The 20521-nt window shown below is 56.0% G+C and overlaps 1 protein-coding gene across 1 annotated transcript; it reads right to left on the bottom strand.

Annotated features, from left to right (window-relative positions):
* Nucleotides 1-2916: 2916 nt before the first annotated feature.
* On the bottom strand, nucleotides 2917-16348 carry ITIH1 (inter-alpha-trypsin inhibitor heavy chain 1). Its single transcript, XM_030306987.1, has 22 exons — nucleotides 16235-16348; nucleotides 15953-15973; nucleotides 15485-15651; nucleotides 14927-15031; nucleotides 14411-14573; nucleotides 13746-13859; nucleotides 12253-12378; nucleotides 12051-12167; nucleotides 11187-11355; nucleotides 10973-11098; nucleotides 9833-10014; nucleotides 9361-9546; nucleotides 8145-8284; nucleotides 7405-7559; nucleotides 7291-7305; nucleotides 6925-6945; nucleotides 6460-6540; nucleotides 6242-6355; nucleotides 5082-5283; nucleotides 4057-4229; nucleotides 3351-3462; nucleotides 2917-3195 (listed from the first exon to the last, which is right to left on the bottom strand). The coding sequence occupies exons 1-22, from the start codon at nucleotides 16346-16348 to the stop codon at nucleotides 3066-3068; spliced, it is 2733 nt and encodes a 910-aa protein (XP_030162847.1). The 3' UTR covers nucleotides 2917-3065.
* Between the last annotated feature and the right edge of the window lie 4173 nt (nucleotides 16349-20521).

Genomic DNA, 20521 nt, shown 5'->3' with positions numbered 1-20521 from the left:
GCACCACTGACGTGGCCTTGAGTCTGACCTCCTGGACAGAAGCCTCCCAGCCTTCTCCAGGCAGCCAGGGTGCAAAGCCAGGCCGGCCACAGTGAGGCTCAGACCTCCATGGCCAAACACCTTGTTCTTTACCCTTCTTGGGTTCTCACGGCCCCAGGGAAAGGACAAACCCCAGGCCTGTGCGCCAGCGCTCGCTGTGATCTAGCTCCAACTTGCTTTTCCAAACTTACTCTCTTCCCACTGGCATGCCCTCCCCGTCTCTGCACTTGCACCTCTCGCCCTGCCAGCCTGATGTCCCGTCCCAGAAGTCTTCCTGTTTTGTCCCCTAGCTGACCCCACACAGCTCTGCTCCAGGCTCCCAGCCCCTGAGGGTCTGCTCCATTTCACCTTTTGTTGAGGCTTGTATGTTTGGGTCTAATCACCCTAGAGTCCTCTAGACTCTAGAGTCCGAGCTCCTGGAGGGCCAGGCCATGTCACATTCATCCCTGTGTTCCTGGGGGATGGCCAGGGACTCAGCTGCCCTCGCCTCCTGGAGAATCATTCCCCTAAGAGTCTCCAGTGAGGCTGGAGCTCTGGTCTCCAGGACAATGGGACCCTCAGAGGAAGAGCCCAGGCCCACCCTGGGTCATGCCAAGACCCTGCCAGCTCCCAGACCTTCCAGAGTGGCCACCATGTGCCTGCCATACACATACTCTTCTGAGCAAAGTGACCCCGTGACTCTCCCACGGGGCCACCACTGAATGGTGTTGATGAGGCTGCCTGGGCACAAGGCAGCTAATTTATGACATACCATGGCCTTGGATGAAAGCTCCACACCCAACTGTGAGTTATACAGAGAGAGTTGACTGCCAGGAGCAGAGAAAGGGCGAGAAGGCAGAAAGAAGACTCCATGAGGCAGCAGAAGCCATGAGGAAAAATTGGACTAGTGGCTGGAAGTGGCATGAGCCACAGAAGCAATGACAGTTGCCAAGTCAGCAAGATGACGTTGGACCAGATGAAGCAGCCACTGAGAGGGTCACCACCTGTGGAGGAGGCCAGCTGGGGTGCTTGTGCTCCCCAGGCTTCTGGAATCCTTACACACCCCCACTGCCGGCTGGTGCCGAGCTCAGTGCTGACCCCCAGGAGCAGAGCCAAGACCCCTCTCAGAGCTGTGCTGCAGCCTGGCCCCAAGGTTCCTGGCTCCCAGGACATCTCGTCCATGTGGTCATTCTCAGCGCCCATGGTCGCTGACTGCCAGGCGATGGGGGCTGTGGCAGAACTGTTGTCCTCACAGCAGTGTCCGGTGGCTCCTTGTGGCCCCGCAGCTGCCTGTGGAGCCTCCCCAGCCTTTCCTCTAGGTACCACCTCCTCCCCAGTTACTTAGACTTTTGTGGGAGGGACAACTCAAAGTAGGACTTCGGAAGCTGCTCAACAGGCACCAGAGGGACAGCTGGGGTCTTGGAGGGACCCAGAGTCACCATGCAGACTTGAGAATTAGACGGAATCTAAGAGATCTTTGGGCTCCCCCTTTTCCACTCCACAGGAGAGCCTTGCTTCGGGCGGCCGGTCATTTGGGAGCCCATGGCTCTCCCTTGAGAAGCCCAGGATGCTGCAGATGGCGGTTGGTCCCTGAAACTCTGTTGGCCACCCGCCCCCACCCCCCACTACCTGCCACTGAGGGAGGGCTCTATGTTCCCTGGGCCTGGGGCAGCCCTGGATCTCAGCATCTGTGTTACTTTAAAACCATTTTTTTAATGTCTGTTTGTTTTTGAAGGAGAAAGCGACAGCTCGTGAGCAGAGGAGGGGCAGAGAGAGGGAGACACAGAATCCGAGGCAGGCTCCAGGCTCCAAACTGTCGGCACAGAGCCCAACATGGGGCTGGAACCCACAAGCTGTGAGACCATGATCTGAGCTGAAGCCAGATGCTTAACCAACTGAGCCACCCAGGCACCCCCAGATTTGTGTTATTGCTCTGGGTCTTCAAGGGCCTCCACTGCAGTGGGAACTGGACAGAAGCCAGCAGAGAAAAAGTAGAAATCTTTGGAAAAGAAACGCCCATCACCCAGAGGGCCAGAAGCTCCCCAAGGTATAGTATAGGCTCATCTCCTTGCACCCTGTGACATTGAACTTTAACTGGGCCCCAAGGTGAAGCCAAGGGAAGGAGCCCTGAAAAGATCATTCCAGGTGTCAGCATGAGGAGCCAGCGGGCTGCCGTCACTGGCTCCCTGGAATCACAGCTTCTGGGGACTGGCTATCCCTGCCTTTGGGAACTATCCCCAGTGTAAGGCGTTGCAAAGCCACAGCTGCAGAGTCGAGCTGAGGGGGAGGCCCTGTGCCCAGGGGTGCAGCATCCAGCTCTCGGCAGGACCACCTAGGGACCCCAAGTCCATATATGGTTTGTGCCTTTCTTATGTTCATTTTAAGCGATGCTCTGGAATATCTAGGACCCAATCTCAGTGGGCTGCGGCCATCAGCTGCCCAGCCTGACAGGAGTATTCACAGGGGGGTGCTTAAGCACACAGATGCTGGCACCAGACAGTATGGGTTCAAATCCCAGTTGGGCCATTCATGAGTGACTTGGGACAAGTTACCTAACCTCAGTTTCCTCAGCTATAAATGGGTAAAACAGTATCCCCCCTAAGACTGTTGGGAGCATACATTTAGTTAATTCAATGAAGGCACTTAGAACAGTGCCTATATAGGCTGCCACAGTGTCCTTTGGGCCTTGGACCTGTAGGGATAGCTGTGTGCAGGGGACACTCCAGATGCTCAGAGAGCATAGGGTCTGGCAGCTGCAGCAAACAAGGTGGGGTGGGGGCAAAGTTGGCATGGGTTTCCTCCCGGCCTCCAGGTCTGCTATGACCCCTGAGTCCTTCCTGGCGGCAACATCTTGGATTGCCTCCCCATCGCCCTCCCTCCCAGAAAGCAGCCGGCCTGGACTGGACATAGCTTCTCTTTAATGGAAGTCACGGGTGCTTTGACACAGTGGATCAGCTTGGACAGCAAGATGTGTCCTGGGCAGTGGGTCAGGATGCTGTGCTCCTCTGCCGTGAGCCCAAGGAAGGACAGGTGTGTTGGCTGGGGGCTCAGAAGATGTCAGGGACAATATAGTCAGTGTGAACGCCATCGATCAGCCCAGCCCCATTGTTGTGGACGAACCAGCAGGTCACCTCAGCCCCATGCCGGGGGTCCTTGCTGTAGTCTTTTTGCAAGCCCCTGGGGAGATACAAATCAGCTGGGGTTACCTTTTGGACTCAGCAGGGCTACACCCCCTCCAGGAAGCCCACCCCATCTGTGTGACACCACGAGGAAGGCCCTGACCAACCACAGGAATGCCAAGGGCAGAGATGCTGGGAGAGCCACCCACCCACCTGGTGACGGTCAGCTGCCGGCTCTTCACCACCATTGTGGCATCCGTCTTTGTGGGGTCGGAGCCCGGGTGGGGGTCAGACACTTCAAAATCAAAGGGGTGGAAGAATTGTCCTGGAAAGATACATTGGAAGCAGCAGTGACCATTGAGGGGCCTTGCACTCAGCAGGTGCTCACTGGAGGGTTAGGGTCGCCTGGGTGTTTTTTCTTAAGGGCATGACTATTTCTGATACATTTTGGCATTGAAAGCCTCCTTTAGTTCACCTGCTCCAGAGAAGCACCTACTGGCAGGTGGTTGTACCTCCTGCCTCTTTTAGACCAACTCCGAAGGAACGTGGCTGGGGAGAGAGGGTTGAGAGGGAGGTGCCCACAGAGAGCAGGGTCTGCAGGAAGGCCACCAGGGGAAGCGGTGTGGCCAGTGACCCATCACACCCAGGAGGTCTTGGGGAGCTCGGTCTGTTTGGACCCTCCTGCTAGTCGGACATCTCCTGCTCGCCCCAGGTCCACTTAAGCCTGAGTTTCACCTTGTGTGTGATCACCTTTCTGAGGGACAAGACCTTCCCCAGGACAAGCCCTCTTTGGACCTTTGAGTCTTGATGGCCAAGTTGGAGGGAAGTGTGTTCGGTGCCCAGAGGCAAGTCTGACCCATGGCGAGCCCGCTGGCTTCAACAGCACACCCCACAGCTCTGCCTGCCTAGCAGGTCGTACCCAGCAGCCCGTGTGTCCGTGCCGACATCCGGTGACTGTCCAGCACGTAGAAGCCCAGGAAGTCCTGGTGAATGGCACTCCCCTTCCACACCCGGTGCAAGACGACCTCAAAAGTGCCCCCGTCCTCCACAGACACCACCAGGTTCCTCTTCCTGTTGATGGTCACTACCACCCTGCAGGGCCAGGTGGCCGTGAGGGCAGATGCAGCCACATTACACCTTTCTCCATTCGGTCACCCTCGTCCTCTTGGACCCAGCTCTCATGAGCTCCTCACCCTCACTCCCAGATGGTGGGTGTTACCTTCTCACATGTTGCTATTGTGTATGGGGCCCCTACAGTGTGCTAGACCCTGTGCCAAGCCCTCCCTACAAACTGCATCATTCAGTTCTCACTGTGATCCTGTGAGGCTCAAAGAGGTTAAGTAACTTGCCCAAGGTCACACAGCTGGAAAGCGGTAAAGCCAGGACTTAAACTCCAGCCTGTCCAATATCAAAGTCTGTGTTCTTTGACCACCACTCATCATCTGTGTCCTCCACCTGGACTCTGCCCACCTCTTTCTATAGCTCTCTGTCTGGCGTCAGGCTCTGATGCTCAGCAGAGTTTGCTGAGTGAATGAGTGAAGGAAGGAACAAACACAAGGCAAGGCGTGCTAACACAGGTGCTGAAAGAGCACTCTGGAGTTTCAGGGAATGGGTAGCCTTTACCCTGGGCCGGGGAGGTGAGTCGGCTTTGCTTGGTGGAGATGGGATGGACTGTAGGGAGAGGGAGCCTGGGAGCCCAGACCCGCAGGCATTCGGGCCTGGAGCACATGTCTGGGAACCGAGGGAAATGGGTGGGGTGGTCCTCAGGGTCCCACATGTCTGCCCAGCTCCCAGGGAAGCCACATGGATGTCATTCACTGCCATGGCGCAGGTGACCAGGGCCCGGCAAGCTCAGGCAGCTGAGCTGGCTCTGGAGCTTCGTGCCTGTCCCTAACCACCCTTGCCCTTGCCTCCCCACCCAGCCCCCGGCCCCAGCCTGGTTACTCATGCTGCCGCAGTGAAGCCTGGTCTCCCCAGGAGAACACGGGGCCACCCAAGCCGGGGTTCAGCGTAATGTTCTGGGGAGTCACTTCCAGATGAAAGTCCGTTGCGGGGTTGGCGATCCCCAGCCGCCCGAAGTACGTGCCCTCATGCTGCCCGGGGCTCCTGGCCTTGTTGCCAATGAGCTGCCCATTCACTGAGAAGCCTGCAGCGGGGTGAGGGGCCGTCCAGGTCAGGGAGGGGTCTGCTCTCGCCAGACCCCCGCCAGCCTGCCTGTGCTCATGCCGCACCTCCCTCCGGGAGACACCCACACCCCACCCATCCCACACCAGCTTTGAGGGGCTCACCTCCTGAGGGGTTTTCAGGATTGGTGGAGGCCACACAGCACCACTCTGCGCCCCCCCCCCCATACTACCTGTCACTGAGCCCTCACATCCAGGCCATGAAAGACGCCTTGCAGGACTTGGGCCTGCTCCTTCTCTGTGGCTCTAACCCCTGACACAGAAGCAGGTCACAGAGGCCTCCTATGACCTGAGCAGCCCCAAAGCCCCCTCATCATCCTCACTACCACCACATCATGCCTCATGCTCTGAGGCTGTCATCAGAGAATTTGCTTGCCTGTTTGTCTCCCTTCCCTAAACTCCACAAGAGTAGGGACTTACTACACCCATGGCCCCCAGGAGGTACTCAATGAACCCTTGCAGATGGCCTGGGAGGGAGGGAGAGAGAGTGGCCAAGAGACAGGGAGTCATTCCCACCCCAGAGCACTGCCGGGGGATGGACTCAGAGGCCCCCTCAGAGGCTGAACGCAGGGCAGGATCACTATGTAACTTGCAGAACTTGGTACAAAATGGAAGTGAAGGGCCCTTTGTTCAAAAAGCATTAAGAATTTCAAAACAGTTACAGCAGAGTATTAAATCAAGCGTGGACCCTTCTAAGCATAGGGTCCTGTGTGCCCCCACCGGTCACATGTCCACGAAGCAGGTGCCATCTAGGGCAGGTGGATGGGAGGGAAGGAGGCAGGTTGAGTCCCGCCAGATGATGCTGGGGTACGGGCTGTGGGAAGTGGCGGCCACTGCCACTGTCCTGTCTGCAGCTGTACACTGAGGGCCGAGGAGTCCAGGCCCCACGCTGTCTGGCAGAATCAGTGAAGTCACCCATACCTGTGTCAGGGTCCTGCACCAGGCTCAGGACCACACCGGGCTCCTCATCGATATTGAAGCACAGGGTATCCTCCTTCTGGGGCACGTGGATGAGGAAGTGGGGGTCAGTGTCCACTGGGGGCATAGCATGGAGTCTGTTAGATTGGGCACCTGGAAGGTGGGCTAGGGCCGGCCAGGAGCAAGGCAGGGGTGTCCCCCAGACCCTCCCCAGGACTCACCGCCAGTCACTCGGTTTGGCAACTGCTGGATGTTGGAGCTGGATTGAGTCGGGGAAGGGTGCAAGGCCGACAGCATGAACGCTGGCGGGGAATGAATGGCAGTTAGGAGGACGGCACCCCGCTTCCCTGGGGCTGCTGGCTCCTTTCCCCAGACACCTCCACCCAGGTGGCCGGCCTGAAGCCACAGGAGCGACCCCGAGCCCCTGATGCCTCCTGGTGTGCTGGCCCCCGGTCTGCCTCCTTCCATGGGGGCCCGATGGAGCTGCTGGCATAAGGGGAGGCCAGGGACAGTCAGGAGGCAGTTCTGAGGATCCCAGGGAGAGTCAGTGAGGAAGCCTCAGACCGGCTGTCGTTTCCTCCTCAGGCAAATAGGAGCTTCGCTCAGGACTGAACGTACCGCCTGAGGGACAACGGCACAAGGAGGAGAGAGGTAGAGATGTATGTCCGGGGGATGCCGCCACTTACTCTTTCTGTGTCCCAGCATCTCTGTGGAGGACAGCGAGAGAGGACAGCATCACCCTCAGCGCCCTACCTGAAAGGTACACGCCTCGTTCCCCAAGGGCATCCGGGGCCCAAAGGCCAGGCAGGCCTGGGCTCGAAGGCCTCCCTGGGCACCCCCACCCTGGCCGCTGGGCAGACACAGGCTCACATGGAGGCCCGGATGGAGGAGGCTGCACAAGGGCTCCCCAGGCATGCAGGGGGCAACTGCTGGTTTGTGGTGAAAGGCTGGAGGATGCGGACCAGGGGGATACGCCCCTGGGGGCTGGGGCACCAGCTGCTTGCCTGACCCCAGGAGCCCCTCCTGGAAACCAACGTGATTGAAAAACTCACCCAAGGGCAGAGAATCTGGAAGGGAGAGAAAGGGAAGAGAATCAAAACCCAGGAAGTTTTTGGCCCTCAGAAGCCTCCGCAGACCCGCAGCCTCCCCCTTTGCAGCGCCCCTACCCTCGGGGGGCTTGTCAATGATGGGCTCCAGGCCATCCTCGTCCGTCATGCCTCTGATGGTCATGGAGGTCAGTGGGGTCACAAACTGGTAGGCCAGCGACATCTGCAGGGCCTTGGCCGTCGCGGTGGCCTTCTCCTTCCCCTCCAACTTCATCCTACAAGACATACACCGGCTCCAAGCCCCACGGCCTGGATGACAACGGACTTGAACTCCCCGGCCCTTTTGCTCATTTGGTCACTCACTCATTCAGCAAACACGAATCAGGCACCTGCAGTGCCCCTGTTCCGTGGCCGCCTTCAAGGGCCTCGTGATTTAAAGCCCTCCCACCTGGAAAACCTGGCGATTCGGCAGGGTTGGGGGACGCGCCTCAGAAATACGCAGAGAATTTAACAGCGGGGAGATTCTGGGGAGCGGTCTAACTTCTCTGAGCCTCCGCTCGCTCCTCTGCGAAATGGGAATAATGAGGAAATTCCCCCGCAGGCTGTGAGGATTGCCCAGGCGTGTCTGGACGCAGCGGCCCCCTCAGTAAAGGGCAGCCTCTCCCTGCCCGGCAGCTCAGCGGAGGCAAACTGGGTCCCGCCCACGCTGTCGACTGACTGGTTGGTACGAACTCAGTGAGCGAAGCCGAACGCCAGTCAGCCTGACCCGCTCCCAACCTCAAAGGCCCAGAAGCACCCCTTCTCCGTTCACCTCACTGGTCCAGAGGCCCTGGTGTCCACCCCCGCCGCAGGGGTCGTACCGCTTGGCCAGCAGCTCCTGGATGGTGAGGTAGGCCCAGAGCCGTTCAACGTGGTTCTCCAGCACGTGGCCCCGCTCCTGGAGCAGCTTCTTCATCTCCTCTTCATCCACCAGGCAGGTCGCCTTGAATTCTTGGCCCTCCTGAGGGTGGTCACGGGGAGAGGGGCCGGGCGCCGTGAAGGGCACAACTGCAGGCTGGTGGCAGAGGGCCCAGATCCCGCCCCCCCCCCCCCACATCCGGGCTCTGCGATTCTTTCTCAGCACTGCCCTTCCCTGAGCTGCGGTCCTAACGCTCGCTCATCCCTTCATCCCGCACATGCTTGCTGAGCACCGTCAGTGAGCCAGTGGGGCCTCGGCCCTGGGGGCCCCAGGAATGGGAGGACCAGACCCTGGCCTCCTGAAGTTACTCTCTCTGGGACGTGCCAGCAAGCATCCAGCTACTTCCACCATCTAGCCGTTTCCACCATGTCCCCTCCTTCAAATGCCCACCGCGGCCCCACCTGCAAATGCTGTTCTGTCCCCAGCTACGATAGTGGGACTTCACTTCCTGAGGGAATCCTGTGCCCCAGGCACCGCGCAAGCATATTACATAGATTATTTCACTTAATCCACACAACTCTCCAGGGCAGTATCACCCTACGGTACAGAAAAAGAAACTGAGGCCTGGAGAGCTGGACCCATTTGCTCAAGGTCACCCAGCCGGTCAGGGCGGAGCCGGGGTCCGGCGCAGCTTTCCTCACCCAAAGCCCCCGTTCTGAACGCTTGACCACACAGCAGGGCTTGAAGCCACCCCCAGCAGGACAGGGTCCATGTCTCACACACCTGTGACCCCCCACAGCATGCACACGCACACATGCACTTGCACCGTGGCGCCAATCTGGGTGTTCAGGAAAAGATTGTCAAGTGAAACGGAAGAGGCTGGCCTCTTGCTCTCTCATGCCTTTGCGGAGAACGATGTAAGGAATAACAGGTGATCCGTTTTGGGCCAAGGGACTACAAATAATCAAGGCTATATCGGTTCCATCCCAGCCCATCCCCTGGATGCCTGCGTGGAGGAATGTTCTGGCCTGGGGTATGTATGGCATGGTGCAGAGGTGGGGGCACTGCTCTGGGGAAAGAGAAGCCTGGGGACAGCCGGGACGGGTGGAGAACGAGTGTGGATTTGGAGCCTCTGGGTGCTGCCTGACCTCTCCACCCTCTGCAGCCCCAGTGTTTACCCCACGGGCCAGCACATCAGCTTTGAAACTGCTCGATTTGTGGTCAGCGATGCGCCCGGCCACCATGATCTCCGAGCCTTCGTAGTACTGTTTATGGCGGTGCTGGGTCAGAGCTGAGACGGTGTCCTGGGGATAGAGCAACTCCACATCCACCAGTAGGGGGTTTGCTACCTGGTCGTAGAAACCCTGCAGGGGTGGGGCGGGGGAGCACAGCCTCAGAGCTGGTGGGTCACCTGGGGCACCCAATGGGGAGACTCACTCACAAAGTAGAGTATTGGGACCCCCATTTTATAGATGGAACTGCAGGTTCATAGGGGTTAAGTAATTGGTTTGAGGTCATGCAGCTGATTCCAACCACATTCCAGAATTTTATCTGCTTCTCTGGATGGATGGGCGAAAGGCTGCTAAGACCGGGCTCCCCCATGGCATTCCATTGGTGGTATGTTGGGGGGCAGAGGGGGTAGGAGGAGACCTGCAGCTGCTGGGTGGCGTCGTGGTCCTCGTAAATTCTCTGAGCCCGTCCGTTGTTCTCCATGGACATGACCTCCAGGAAGTTCCAGTCCACGTTGTGGCCAAAGCCCAAGTTATAGAGTGGGAACCTGCCCCCGATGGCGTTGCGGACGTTCTTGAGGATTTGGGAACGGTCTGTCACCCCTGCAGCCACACACCCAGGCAGTGACAGGATACCAAACACAGGCATGTAGGGCACAATGGACCTTTGGGGCACACTCCCTGGGGGCCAAGCCTCCTATCTCAGAACCCCCCCCCATCTCCAGTCCCCACCAGCCTCTTGAGGCAATGTCTCCCACTGGCTCCCAACGACTATAACAGATCCTAACAGCCTCTCAAAGACTTGCCCAACTATATGGACCTATCATAAGCAGACCACATTCTGCTCTAAACCCTCCCATGCGTCATTGCCATGGCCCGTGAGACCACACTGACCTTCCCAAACCTAGTTTCACCTATTCTGCACATGTTGTTCTTAGGCAGGCCCCGCCATCACACACTTTTTTTTTTTTTCCCTCAAGCTTCTCCCTCTGCCAGGGATCCCTTCCTGCTCCTCCTCTCCTCCTTCCAGCCCAAGCTTATGGGTCACCTCCTCCAGAAGGCTTCCTGGGACCCTGCCTGGGCCAGATGCCCCTTATCTGCAGTCCTGCAGCCTCCTGGCACCTTGTTCTTTCAGGGCCCTCAGCACAGCTTCTGTTCCTTGGTCAGCCTCCCCCAGTGAACCCTGTGCTCCTTAAGCACAGAGACAAATCTTGTTCTCTTGGTATCTCTTCTTGGTCCCTAGCACTATGCTTGGCACACAGTTGGTGCTGAATACATAGTTCGTTAAATTCAACCTAGGAATCCTGCCTATCGTCCTGGGGTCTGTGCAACCTTGGGTCCTGTACGTACTTCCCCAGTTTCCCAGCTCAGCATAGAAGTATGCCTTCTCTCTCCTGCAGACATTACATTCTGAACTCTGTCTTTAGACCAGGGCTTGATTTTGCCTGGAGCCTTTCTGCCCCCCAATAGCACCTCCAGTGGTTGGGTTTCCAAGCTCAGCTAGAACGCCTTCAGTCGCAAAGAGATCGCCGCCTCCCAACACAGCCCTTGAGGTGCTTACCCTCTGTGGGCTCCCCATCTGTCAGCATGATGAGAACTGAGGCATGGTTGCTGAGTTCTGGGATGCTCCCATGAGCTTGGTTCAAGATCTCAATTCCCCGGAGCAAACCTCCATTCAGGTTTGTGGCTGCAAAGGAAGGAAAGTAGGCCAGTGTATGACCTCATTCCAAGGGGACAGAAGTGACACCAAGGTGGCCCAAGACCCCTGCCCTTACCCCCAGCCAGGTGGAAGTGCCGCACAAAGTCTTGAGCCGCTCGCACATTGGCGGCAGATGCCGGCACCAACGAGCCCCTCCATGACTGCACTTCAGACCCAAAGAGGACCAGGTCGAAATAGTCCCCTGGCCGCATGTCCCCCAGGATTTTAAGGAGTGCCTCCTTGGTCTGGAAGGACAGGACAGTCATCAGAGGGACATGGCCCCTAGAGAGTGCCTCCTGTCAACTCCAGATGCCCCTTTGAGAGATCCACAGGGCAGAGGTACACAGCGGACAAGTGGGAGGGATGGACAGGCCAACCAGGTGGCACCGGAAGACGAGTGTCCTATGGACCCCTGGGGGTGGATGAGGGGATGGAGAAGACAAGGGAGGTAGCATGGGAAGAGGAAAGGACCAGGAGCTCGAACGGGGCAGGATCAAGAAAGAGGACCACAGGGGGCTCAGTTTCTGACACTCAGCCATGGTCTCACTGCACCATGGGCAGGGCACTCAGTGGGCTGTGCCCTGCTGCGAGACTCCTCGTCGTGGACAGCCATGCTTGTCCCTGGCACATTCAGCAGACAGCTATCATCTTCCAAGCGCCCCCATGGCCGGATTCATGACCTCGTGGGCATTTCTATCATTCTCATTTTGCTACTGAGGAGAAGTGAATGCACTTGCCACAGTTGCACAGCAAGGAAGTGGCTGATGCCAGAGCCCGCCCCGGGGGGGGGGGGGCGGTGAGGGGGGGGATTTCCTGTCAGATCGCCCACCTCCGACTGGGAGCAGGAATCCCAAACCCAGACCCTGGCAACAACGCCATGGGGTGCGTGCCAAGGCTGAAGAAGCCTCTGCTGGGTGAACTGTTTAAAGCCACAGTTTACCTGCTTCACTTTCTGGCCTTCCATAGAGGTGCTAATGTCAATCACAAAAACCAAGTTCTTGTTCAGGTTCGTCAGGTTTTGGGGGGCAAAGAAGTGGGCAAAGTGGTTATTGGCAACCTACAATACAAAGGAACAAGTGAGGCCCCTGTCACAAGCATCCGTGCCTGCCCTTTGAGTCTCAGGCCAGAAGCTTCAGGCTCACCAGGAGGTCACAGAGTTTGTCTCGATTGACATCATAGGTCACCTTGAAGTCTCCATTCATCAAGGATGTAGAGCACGTGGGGCAGGATTGCTGCTGACCCACAGTAGGACGGAAAAGCACATGACCCTGGAACCACAGAGGGTGTGAGGCATTACTGGCTTGTGCAGCAGCCGCCAGGGTGTTCACAAACGCAACATAAGGGGTGTGTGTGTGTGTGTGTGTGTGTGTGTGTGTGTGTGTGTTGCATGGACATAGAAATGAATCTGGTGGGCCCTCCACCCAGCTGCTGGGAGCACACACCTATAAGGTGGTAGGAGAGAAGATCTGTTTCTTTGCTTATACGCTTCTGAATCATTGGGCTTTTCTACAATAAGCATCACCACTTTGGGTACAAGATAATAGCAGTAGAGAGACATTAGTTAAGGCAAACTGTGGAGTACAAAAGCAAGACTATAATACTGTGCTGGAAAACAGGACCACCTCCCCCTCCCCCCCCCCGCCGCCACCAGGTAGACAAAGAGCAGAAGCTGGGAGGAAGGACACAGGGCAGAGGCTAAGGTCTGGTTTGACTTTGTGTTGGTGCTTAGGGAAATTAGGGATGGTTTTCACTCAACACTTTTCTATACTTTTGTAACTTTCCATTTTTTCTTAAAATACTTTTTAATTTTTACTTTTTGTTTGTTTGTTATAGAAGTAAGATATACTTATCAAAAAGCCCCCACAAAACTTGAAATGGATTGTTAGGAAGACACAGACCCACTTCTTGGTCTCCTACTAAAAGCAAGCATGTTGGGTAACACTCTGGGGTATCATATTTTGTTTAAAAAAGAACCCCTCCAAAACCGTAAGAAACATTCCCTTTATGTGAATTATTGTGGGGTCACTACCAAAGGTAGGCGGGGACTAAAGGGCTTGTTCCTGGCTCCAGTTGAGGGCAAGTTAGAAGGCTGGGTGTCACCCACCCAGATGCCACACCCCTCCAGGACCTGGGAAGGGGCAAGCAGGAGACTTTGGGGATTCCTGCAAATGGGAAGTGAGTGACAAGGGGTAAGTGGCGGGGTAGCCCAAAGGCCTTCCCAAATTAGTTCTGTTTCCTAGAGGCCTGGAGCTTGGACCCCTAACTACAACAGCATCTGGGATTTCCTCATGTGCCCTGTGCTTCCCTGAATGCTTTACCCATGCATGCGACACGGGCAAAGAGGAAACCGAGGCTCAAGCAAATCAGCAGCTCACCCCAGACCATGCAACCAGGGCTTGCCCCTGCTGAGGGGACGCCTTCCCCAGCCTCAGCATCAGGATTTGGCTAAGTCGCTCTGAGAACCAGGAGTGCCGAGTTCTCTGGGATACCAACCACACAACACCTACCTTCCTCACCCCTAGGGTAGCTTGCAGCCCCTGCCTGGTTCCCGGGCCAAGCCTGGACACTTCGTGAGGGGTTGGACCAGCCTGAGAAGTCCCGGAGGCCCACCACCACCCCCAGCCAGCCCACACACCTTTTTTCCCGAGAAGGATTTCTTGATGAGTTGGCTTGCCAGTTCCTTGGGGAGGAAGGACGCCTGGGCATCCAGCTTGCTGATCCCCTGGGGCTCAAAGATGTCCACGTCGATCTGCATCATTGAAGCAGCCAGGCTCCCATTCAGGCCACCATCAAGTCTCAGCCAAGAGCCAACCCGTGTCCTGGCCACCTACTGTGTGCCACACCCACCCAGCCCTCAGCACAGGGCCTGGCATGTTGTACGCACTCCAGAAATATTGGCCAAATGAAGGTGTGCATGCCTGGGTCCCTCAACTCGGCCGCCACTGAGGTGCCAGTGACAGTCACAGCCCCTCGGTCTTCCCGGGACTTCCTAGCCTACCGACTACCTGGATATTTAATATCTGTCGTGATCCTTGTGGCAACTCTGGGACACACAGGAAGCCCCATTTAACAGATGAGCAAGCTGAGGCTCAGAGAGGAAGAGGAGACTGGAGGGTTCAGGTAGCTCCCTGCCCATGAAGAACCCACTAGAACCCGCCCAAGGAGTCAGTCCCTTTCCTGTGTGCTCAGGCCTGGGATGGCACACGGTGGGCCCGGAGCCAGTCCTCAGAACCATGGCGACAGAGAGTCGGGAGCCCTGCCCCGATATGGCTCCCCTGCATACAGCCACCCGCAATCTACCTCAAAATTGTGCACCAGCTGCTTGGGCTTGACTTTGATGTCAATGTTGTACTGTGTAAGTCTTCGCTTCAGCACCTCCTCGTAGGTCAGCCGGAAGGTGGCCTTGCTCCGGGGACCGATGGTGAGGTGGATGGTGAATTGTTCCATCGTTCTCCCCGAGGCCCTGCACATACCACCAGCAGCCACGACACACAGACAAATGGTGAGTGACATGTGGGTTCTTGTCACCTAAAGCATGGCCCTAGAATCAACTTCTCTTACATTCATGCTGCTCCCAGGTTTCCTTGCCCTTCACCCTTGTCTTAGCTGGCTGGCCAGGGTCAGGGCTCAAGGACAGGGCCCCTTCTCTCAGAGGCTGGTCTGGGAAGGTGGGCGGGTCAACGCCAGCCTTGTCCAGTGCACCTGTGCCAGCATCTAGGTTTGGGCAGTTTGCTCACTTCCCGTCAGCCTGGGGCTGTTCTCGCCCAAGGCTGGGGAGGACAGCACCAGAGGTTGGGGCAGCAAGGCCACACTCACCTGACAAGGCCGGCATTCTCTCCTGAGACGGCCGCTTTCCGGTACTGCTTCCACGCAGTCACTTTGTCCTTTATGTCCCCAATGAATGCTTTTCCATCTGCTGTGCTGTAGGGAGAAAGAAGCCCTCAGGGGGGGGGTGCCCCCGCCCCCACCCACTCAGTCCTGCGGCTTGGAGGTGCTCCTGGCCTAGACCCTGAGATGGCCCTGTCATGGGAGGCATCTTCTGCCTCCTCCCACTGCCTGCAGAGTTGTTCAGAGGCCCCGCGGCAGTGAGGTGAACAGCCACAGCGACAGAATCCAACAGGAAGCCTCGGGTGCCTGCTTTTGCTCCCTGGGCCCTATGCTGAAGACATACCGTCAGAGGCTCCACGTCGCCCTCCAAGATGGGAGCCCAGAACAGACCTAAAGGGGATTGCTCATCCCCTCAGTGCCGGAGCTGGCCTGTGGCCCTTTGGGACAGAGGAGATGGTCTGCACCATCTGGCCACCCTGAGCCATGGTTTGGGGCTGGGGCTGTTGAATGGACAGCTCGGGTGTGGGAGTCAGCCAGGGCACGCACATGGCGAAGTCACTGATGAAGGCCGTCTTGGGGATTTCCACATCGAAGGCCACTTCCTTGGCTTCATCGGCATTGTTGACCACTTGGCTGGTGATAACGTAGTGGGCGAAGCGAGAGGTGACTTTGCAGTTGACTTTCAAACTCCGGATGGTCACGCCGTCGACACTCTAGAGTGAGATGTGAGGGGCTGTGGCTGTGATGGGGGGTGGGGGCCCTACAGGCCAGTGAGAGGCCTCCCGTGTTGTGCAGGGGCTCGACACCCAGCACAGGCGCCGGGTGCCCAGAGAACAGACCAGATCTCCTGGGAAGACCCTTCTGTCCTCTCTGCCAGAGACCCCTCAGTGGGGCGTGAAAGGCCCCATTTCTGGGAAATGGAGTCCTTCTGCCCAGGGTGCCCCCTGAAGCACAAGGGAAAACAGGCTGCGGTATGGCCCCACCACAGACCCCTTTGCAGGGACTCTCACTCACTGTGTCCACAGTCTGTTGCTTCTGTAAAACAAAACCGGGACAAGTGTGAGTGGGAATGTGCGGGGGCCCATAGCCTCTCTGTGAAGGGGTGGGAACGGGGCACTACTTGTGTCCTCCGCTCCTTGGCCTCACCTCCCCTTAGCTGCTGGGACATCACCTCTCCAGTCAGTGGTGGTGGAGGTGGGTGGGGTGGCCCTGGCCCCCGGGGTAAGGGTCTTGTGTCCCTCCCAGGCCCACTCTGGCCCAGCGGCCTGTTTCTGGCCTGAGGGTTTACCCACATACCTTGCTGACTTTGGGCCTGCCTGGGGGTGAAGCCTGAGTGGGCATGGCCTGCAGGATGAGGAGCGAGGCCAGGCACACGCACAGTAGCACCCGCAGCCCCATGGTGCCGTCCATGGTCTCAAGGCTCCTGCTGCCCTGTCACTTCCCTCAGACCGTTAATCAATAAGGTGCCGGATAAACATGGATTAAACATTAGACAAGGCGAAGGCAAATATTATAACTTGGAGGGATCAACATTTGGCAGTGAAGTCTTTCTCCTTGGGGGGATCCCCGGCCGCGTGAACTCCCGACCAGACTCAGACCATGTCCTTCCTACAGAGCTGCGCTCTGCTGCCACGAGTGGCAAAGACCCCGCGTGCTCATCTCATCCTGGGTCTGGCTTAGGCGACACCAGCGACATGGCGACCCGCATCAAGAAGCCACAGTTAAAAGTGGACTTCTGAACTGTGTTAGGGGTTACTTTCAAAATTCTTTAACTAAACAAACTTTGCACAGTCACACTCTGGCCCGGGTGGCAGATGGTGCAGTGTAGACGCTGTCTGTCCACGCCCACGTCTCCAACAGCGCCAACCCTAGCGTCCGTCCTGCCAGAGGCAAGCTGGGCAGTCCTGGGGATGTGTAGTGGGGGGCCCATGCTTTAGGACAGTTGCTTCATTCCTCTGGACCTTCTCGTCCAGATTTGGAAAGAGGAGCAGAAGGAAGCCTCACCGTTCCTCCCCCTGGCAGGTGAGGGGAGATGAAGGTAAATACTATGTGTTCATGATGGAGGACTGAGTATGCCTTTTGATCTGAGCCTTTTATCCTCTTATTTTATCCTCATGGTGGCCCTGCACCTGGGACATCGGTCCTGCAGCAGGCGACAGACAGGTATTCAAACCCAGATCTTTCAGACTCCAAAGCCCAAGACTATTACATAATGACAGAAATGCCCTCTGCATTATTAGGAAGAAAGGAGAAGTAGAGTTGAAAACCCCAGGGACAGCTTTGGACCTTCAATTTCTTTTTTTTTTTTTTTAATTTTTTTTTACTGCTTATTTATTTTTGAGAGAGAGAGAGAGACAGAGCACGAGCAGCAGGGGAGGAGCAGAGAGAGAGGGAGACACAGAATTTGAAATAGGCTCCAGGCTCTGAGCTGTCAGCACAGAGCCCCATGTGGGGCTCGAACCCACGAACTGTGAGATCATGACCTGAGCCCAAGCCGGATGTTCAACCGACTGACCCACCCAGGCACCCCTGGACCTTCAATTTCTTAATTTTTATGACCAAACCCTCGGCGTCTCCCACAAGCCACAGCATGCAAGGTAGATGTGGCCCCGGTCAATCCACTCCATGGCCCTGGGTGGGATGTGCTGGCTGCTATGACCCTGATAAGGTGAGGGGGCCCAGAGGCCACTTTGATCTCTGTTTGCTTGTCTCGGACTTTGTCTCACAGAGCAGATTCTGGGAAAAGGCTTATCATCCCCAGGCCAGAATGACCTTCTGGCCTGTTTTCTGGCCTTTGTGGGAGATGAGGTGGATCAACATGAAACTGCATTGGAGGCTGTGTTGACTTCCTGCACCTGTATCAAACGAGCCCCACGGTGGTTTGGGCACGGTGCCAGGCACCAGCACGCCACAGTGATGAACTCAGGTGCCTCGAGGTGTTCAGTGAGCTGATGTGTTGGGAAAAGGAGCCTGATGACTCAAAGGAAGCCCAGCGAGTGTCAGAACCTAAGAGGAGCACGAAGGGGCTGGAGTGATCTGGAAGTGGTGCAGCTCACTCCCATAGGCTTCGGGGAAGGCTCCTAGAGGAGGTGCCTGGGAAGCAGGGCAGCCCTTGGGCAGGGGAAGGAGAAAGGAGAGGGAGGGAAAGTAGATGGGTAGGTGTGACGCGTGCTTGGGAGAGGTGCAGTTGTCTACCCGATGGAAGCAGGACCTGATGAAGAGGGCAGGGAAGGAGGCTGAGAAGTGGTTTGGGACCAGCCTGGCCTGGAAGTGGCCAGTCTTTTTGGAAAACCCCACAGATATTCTACACAGGGGTGTGGTGAGATCAAGACTGGACTGTTGGGAGATGACCAGCACCAAGCTTGGTCCCTAGAAGGTTTGAGAAATACATTTATGTGGCCGGAAGGGAAGGAGAACAGCGACTAGCACCTGGCCCGCTTCTCAGCATTTGTGTCCTATCTCATGTACCGAGGATGATGGATGCTGTGATTCTCCCCATGTTACAGAAGAAGAGGATAGGTTGACTCACCCTGTGGATGTGGAAGGTGGGAGATGGGTGGACGGAAAGCAGGTGAGGTTGCTGAGGATTGAGCCTGGGGGCTTGAGAGGGGGTTTGTGCTGCTGGTGCAAAGGGATGACACATAGGACACAGGACACCTCAGACCTGCTCTGAGCTCCACCCACACAGCCAACTGCCTGCCTGATTTGCTCAGAGCCCCTCCACCTGAACTCATGACTTTCTTTCCCCCTCCTGTATTCCACCACCAAGCCTGGTCTTCCTCTCTTGTTGTCCACCCCAGTGAAGGCCACCGCCATCCATCCAGGCATCCAAGCCAGAGAGCTGGGTGGCATTCTGGCTGGCTTCCTTCCCTAGACTCCCCACCCCTCATCCCTCACCTCAGACTCTCTATCTTTCTAATCCATTTACTTCTTTCCAAGTCCCCAGTCACCACCAAGTCCAAGCCACCCTCATCTCTCACCTACATGGCTGCCCCCTGCCCCCCATTTCCACTCTACTCCTACAGTCTACTCTCTGGCAGCAACTAGAGTCATCATTTAAAAATGTGGATCTGCTTGAGACCTGTCCTCATCGTATACACTTCTGTGTCCTGAGTGGTCTGGCCCCTGCTGACCCCTCCATCTCACCCAGCCATGGGCCCCCAGGGTCTTTCAGCTTCAATCATAGAGACTTTTTCCCAGACTGTGTAGGCGGGTGCTTTTTCACTTGTTCATTCATCAGCCCCCATTTCATCCACTCATATCTACTGTGTGCCGTCCCCGCGTCAACTGCTGGGTTTGGAGTCTCGAAGCAGGCAGGGCTGGCCCAATGCTCAGAGAGTTCCCACTGCAGCAAGGAGGTGAAGTCACAAAATAAGTCCACTGGACCTTAGCATATGGCACTCCCTTTGCCTGAAAATTTTTTTCCTTCAAACTTCAGTTCAAGCAATGATTGCTTGGGACAACCTCCCCTGGATGGGCAGCCTGGGCCTGGTGACCTTTCAGTATGGCACTGACCTCAGTTGGCAAGTATCTCTCTCTTCAACCCTAAGTCCCACAGGGGCAGGGCTTTGTCTGTCTTGTTCCCTTCGTGCCTCCAGGGCAGGGCACTAGTCTTGCACCATGAAGGCTCATACTAAATGTCTGTAGAGTGAATGATAGATTTGATGAAGAGCAAGTTGGAGAAGGTAAAAGGCAAAGAGAAGAGTAGAGAACCCAAACCTGAGGGGATCATGAAAAGTCAAAAGAGAACAAGAGTAGACAGGAGAACCAGGAAAGTTCTAGAAACCAAGAAAGGAGAGGATTCACCAGAGGGGCAAAGGGGAAGATGGATGGAAGAAGACTAAGAAAGGCATCTAGGGAATCCGAGTCATTTTCCAGGAAGCTTTCTCAAGGGCAGGTGTGACCAAGTAACTACAGGGGTTTTAGGAGCGAGCAAGCCATCAGCCTGTTGTTTTGAGTATAGACCAATGAAAGAGAAAGTTGCAAGCTACAAAATAAAATATGTGTGTTTATTTGGGGCTTTACGGATTGCAATCCAGGAGACAGAGATTCGATTGAAATTGAAAGCATGCTCTGGAGACACAAAGGAATTAAGAGTTTTTAAAGAAGGAAGAGAGGATTTACATACATAGTTGTTTTTAACAAAATGTAACGTGCACGTATAGCCATAGTTACAGTAACATATATGTGATTGCTTGCTAGGGCTAGTGTTAGGCAGAAAGTCCATTTATGTCCATTTTCACATGTAGCAGCTGCCTTGGCTTTTAGCTGAATTCAGCAAAAATTCCAAGAATTTGAGACAGAAGACATGTATAGGCTCCACATCCTCAACATCCTCCTGGTTCCATTTTTTTTTATTCTTGGTTCCTTTTTTATTTCCTCCTGGTTCCTTGATTTATTTATTTATTTATTTATTTATTTTAAAAATGTTTAAGTTATTTTTAAAAATTTATTTAAGTAATATCTACACCCAGTGTGGGGCACCAACCTATGACCCCAAGATCAACAGCTGCATGCTCTTCCAACTGAGCCAGCCAGGTGCCCCAATTTTAAATAATCCTCTTAGCAATGCTGACTCCATTT

The sequence above is a fragment of the Lynx canadensis genome, chromosome A2, assembly GCF_007474595.2.
Source record: "Lynx canadensis isolate LIC74 chromosome A2, mLynCan4.pri.v2, whole genome shotgun sequence".
NCBI lineage: Eukaryota > Metazoa > Chordata > Mammalia > Carnivora > Felidae > Lynx > Lynx canadensis.
Note: the sequence above shows the minus strand (reverse complement) of the source record. Positions and strands in the feature narration are given on the sequence as shown.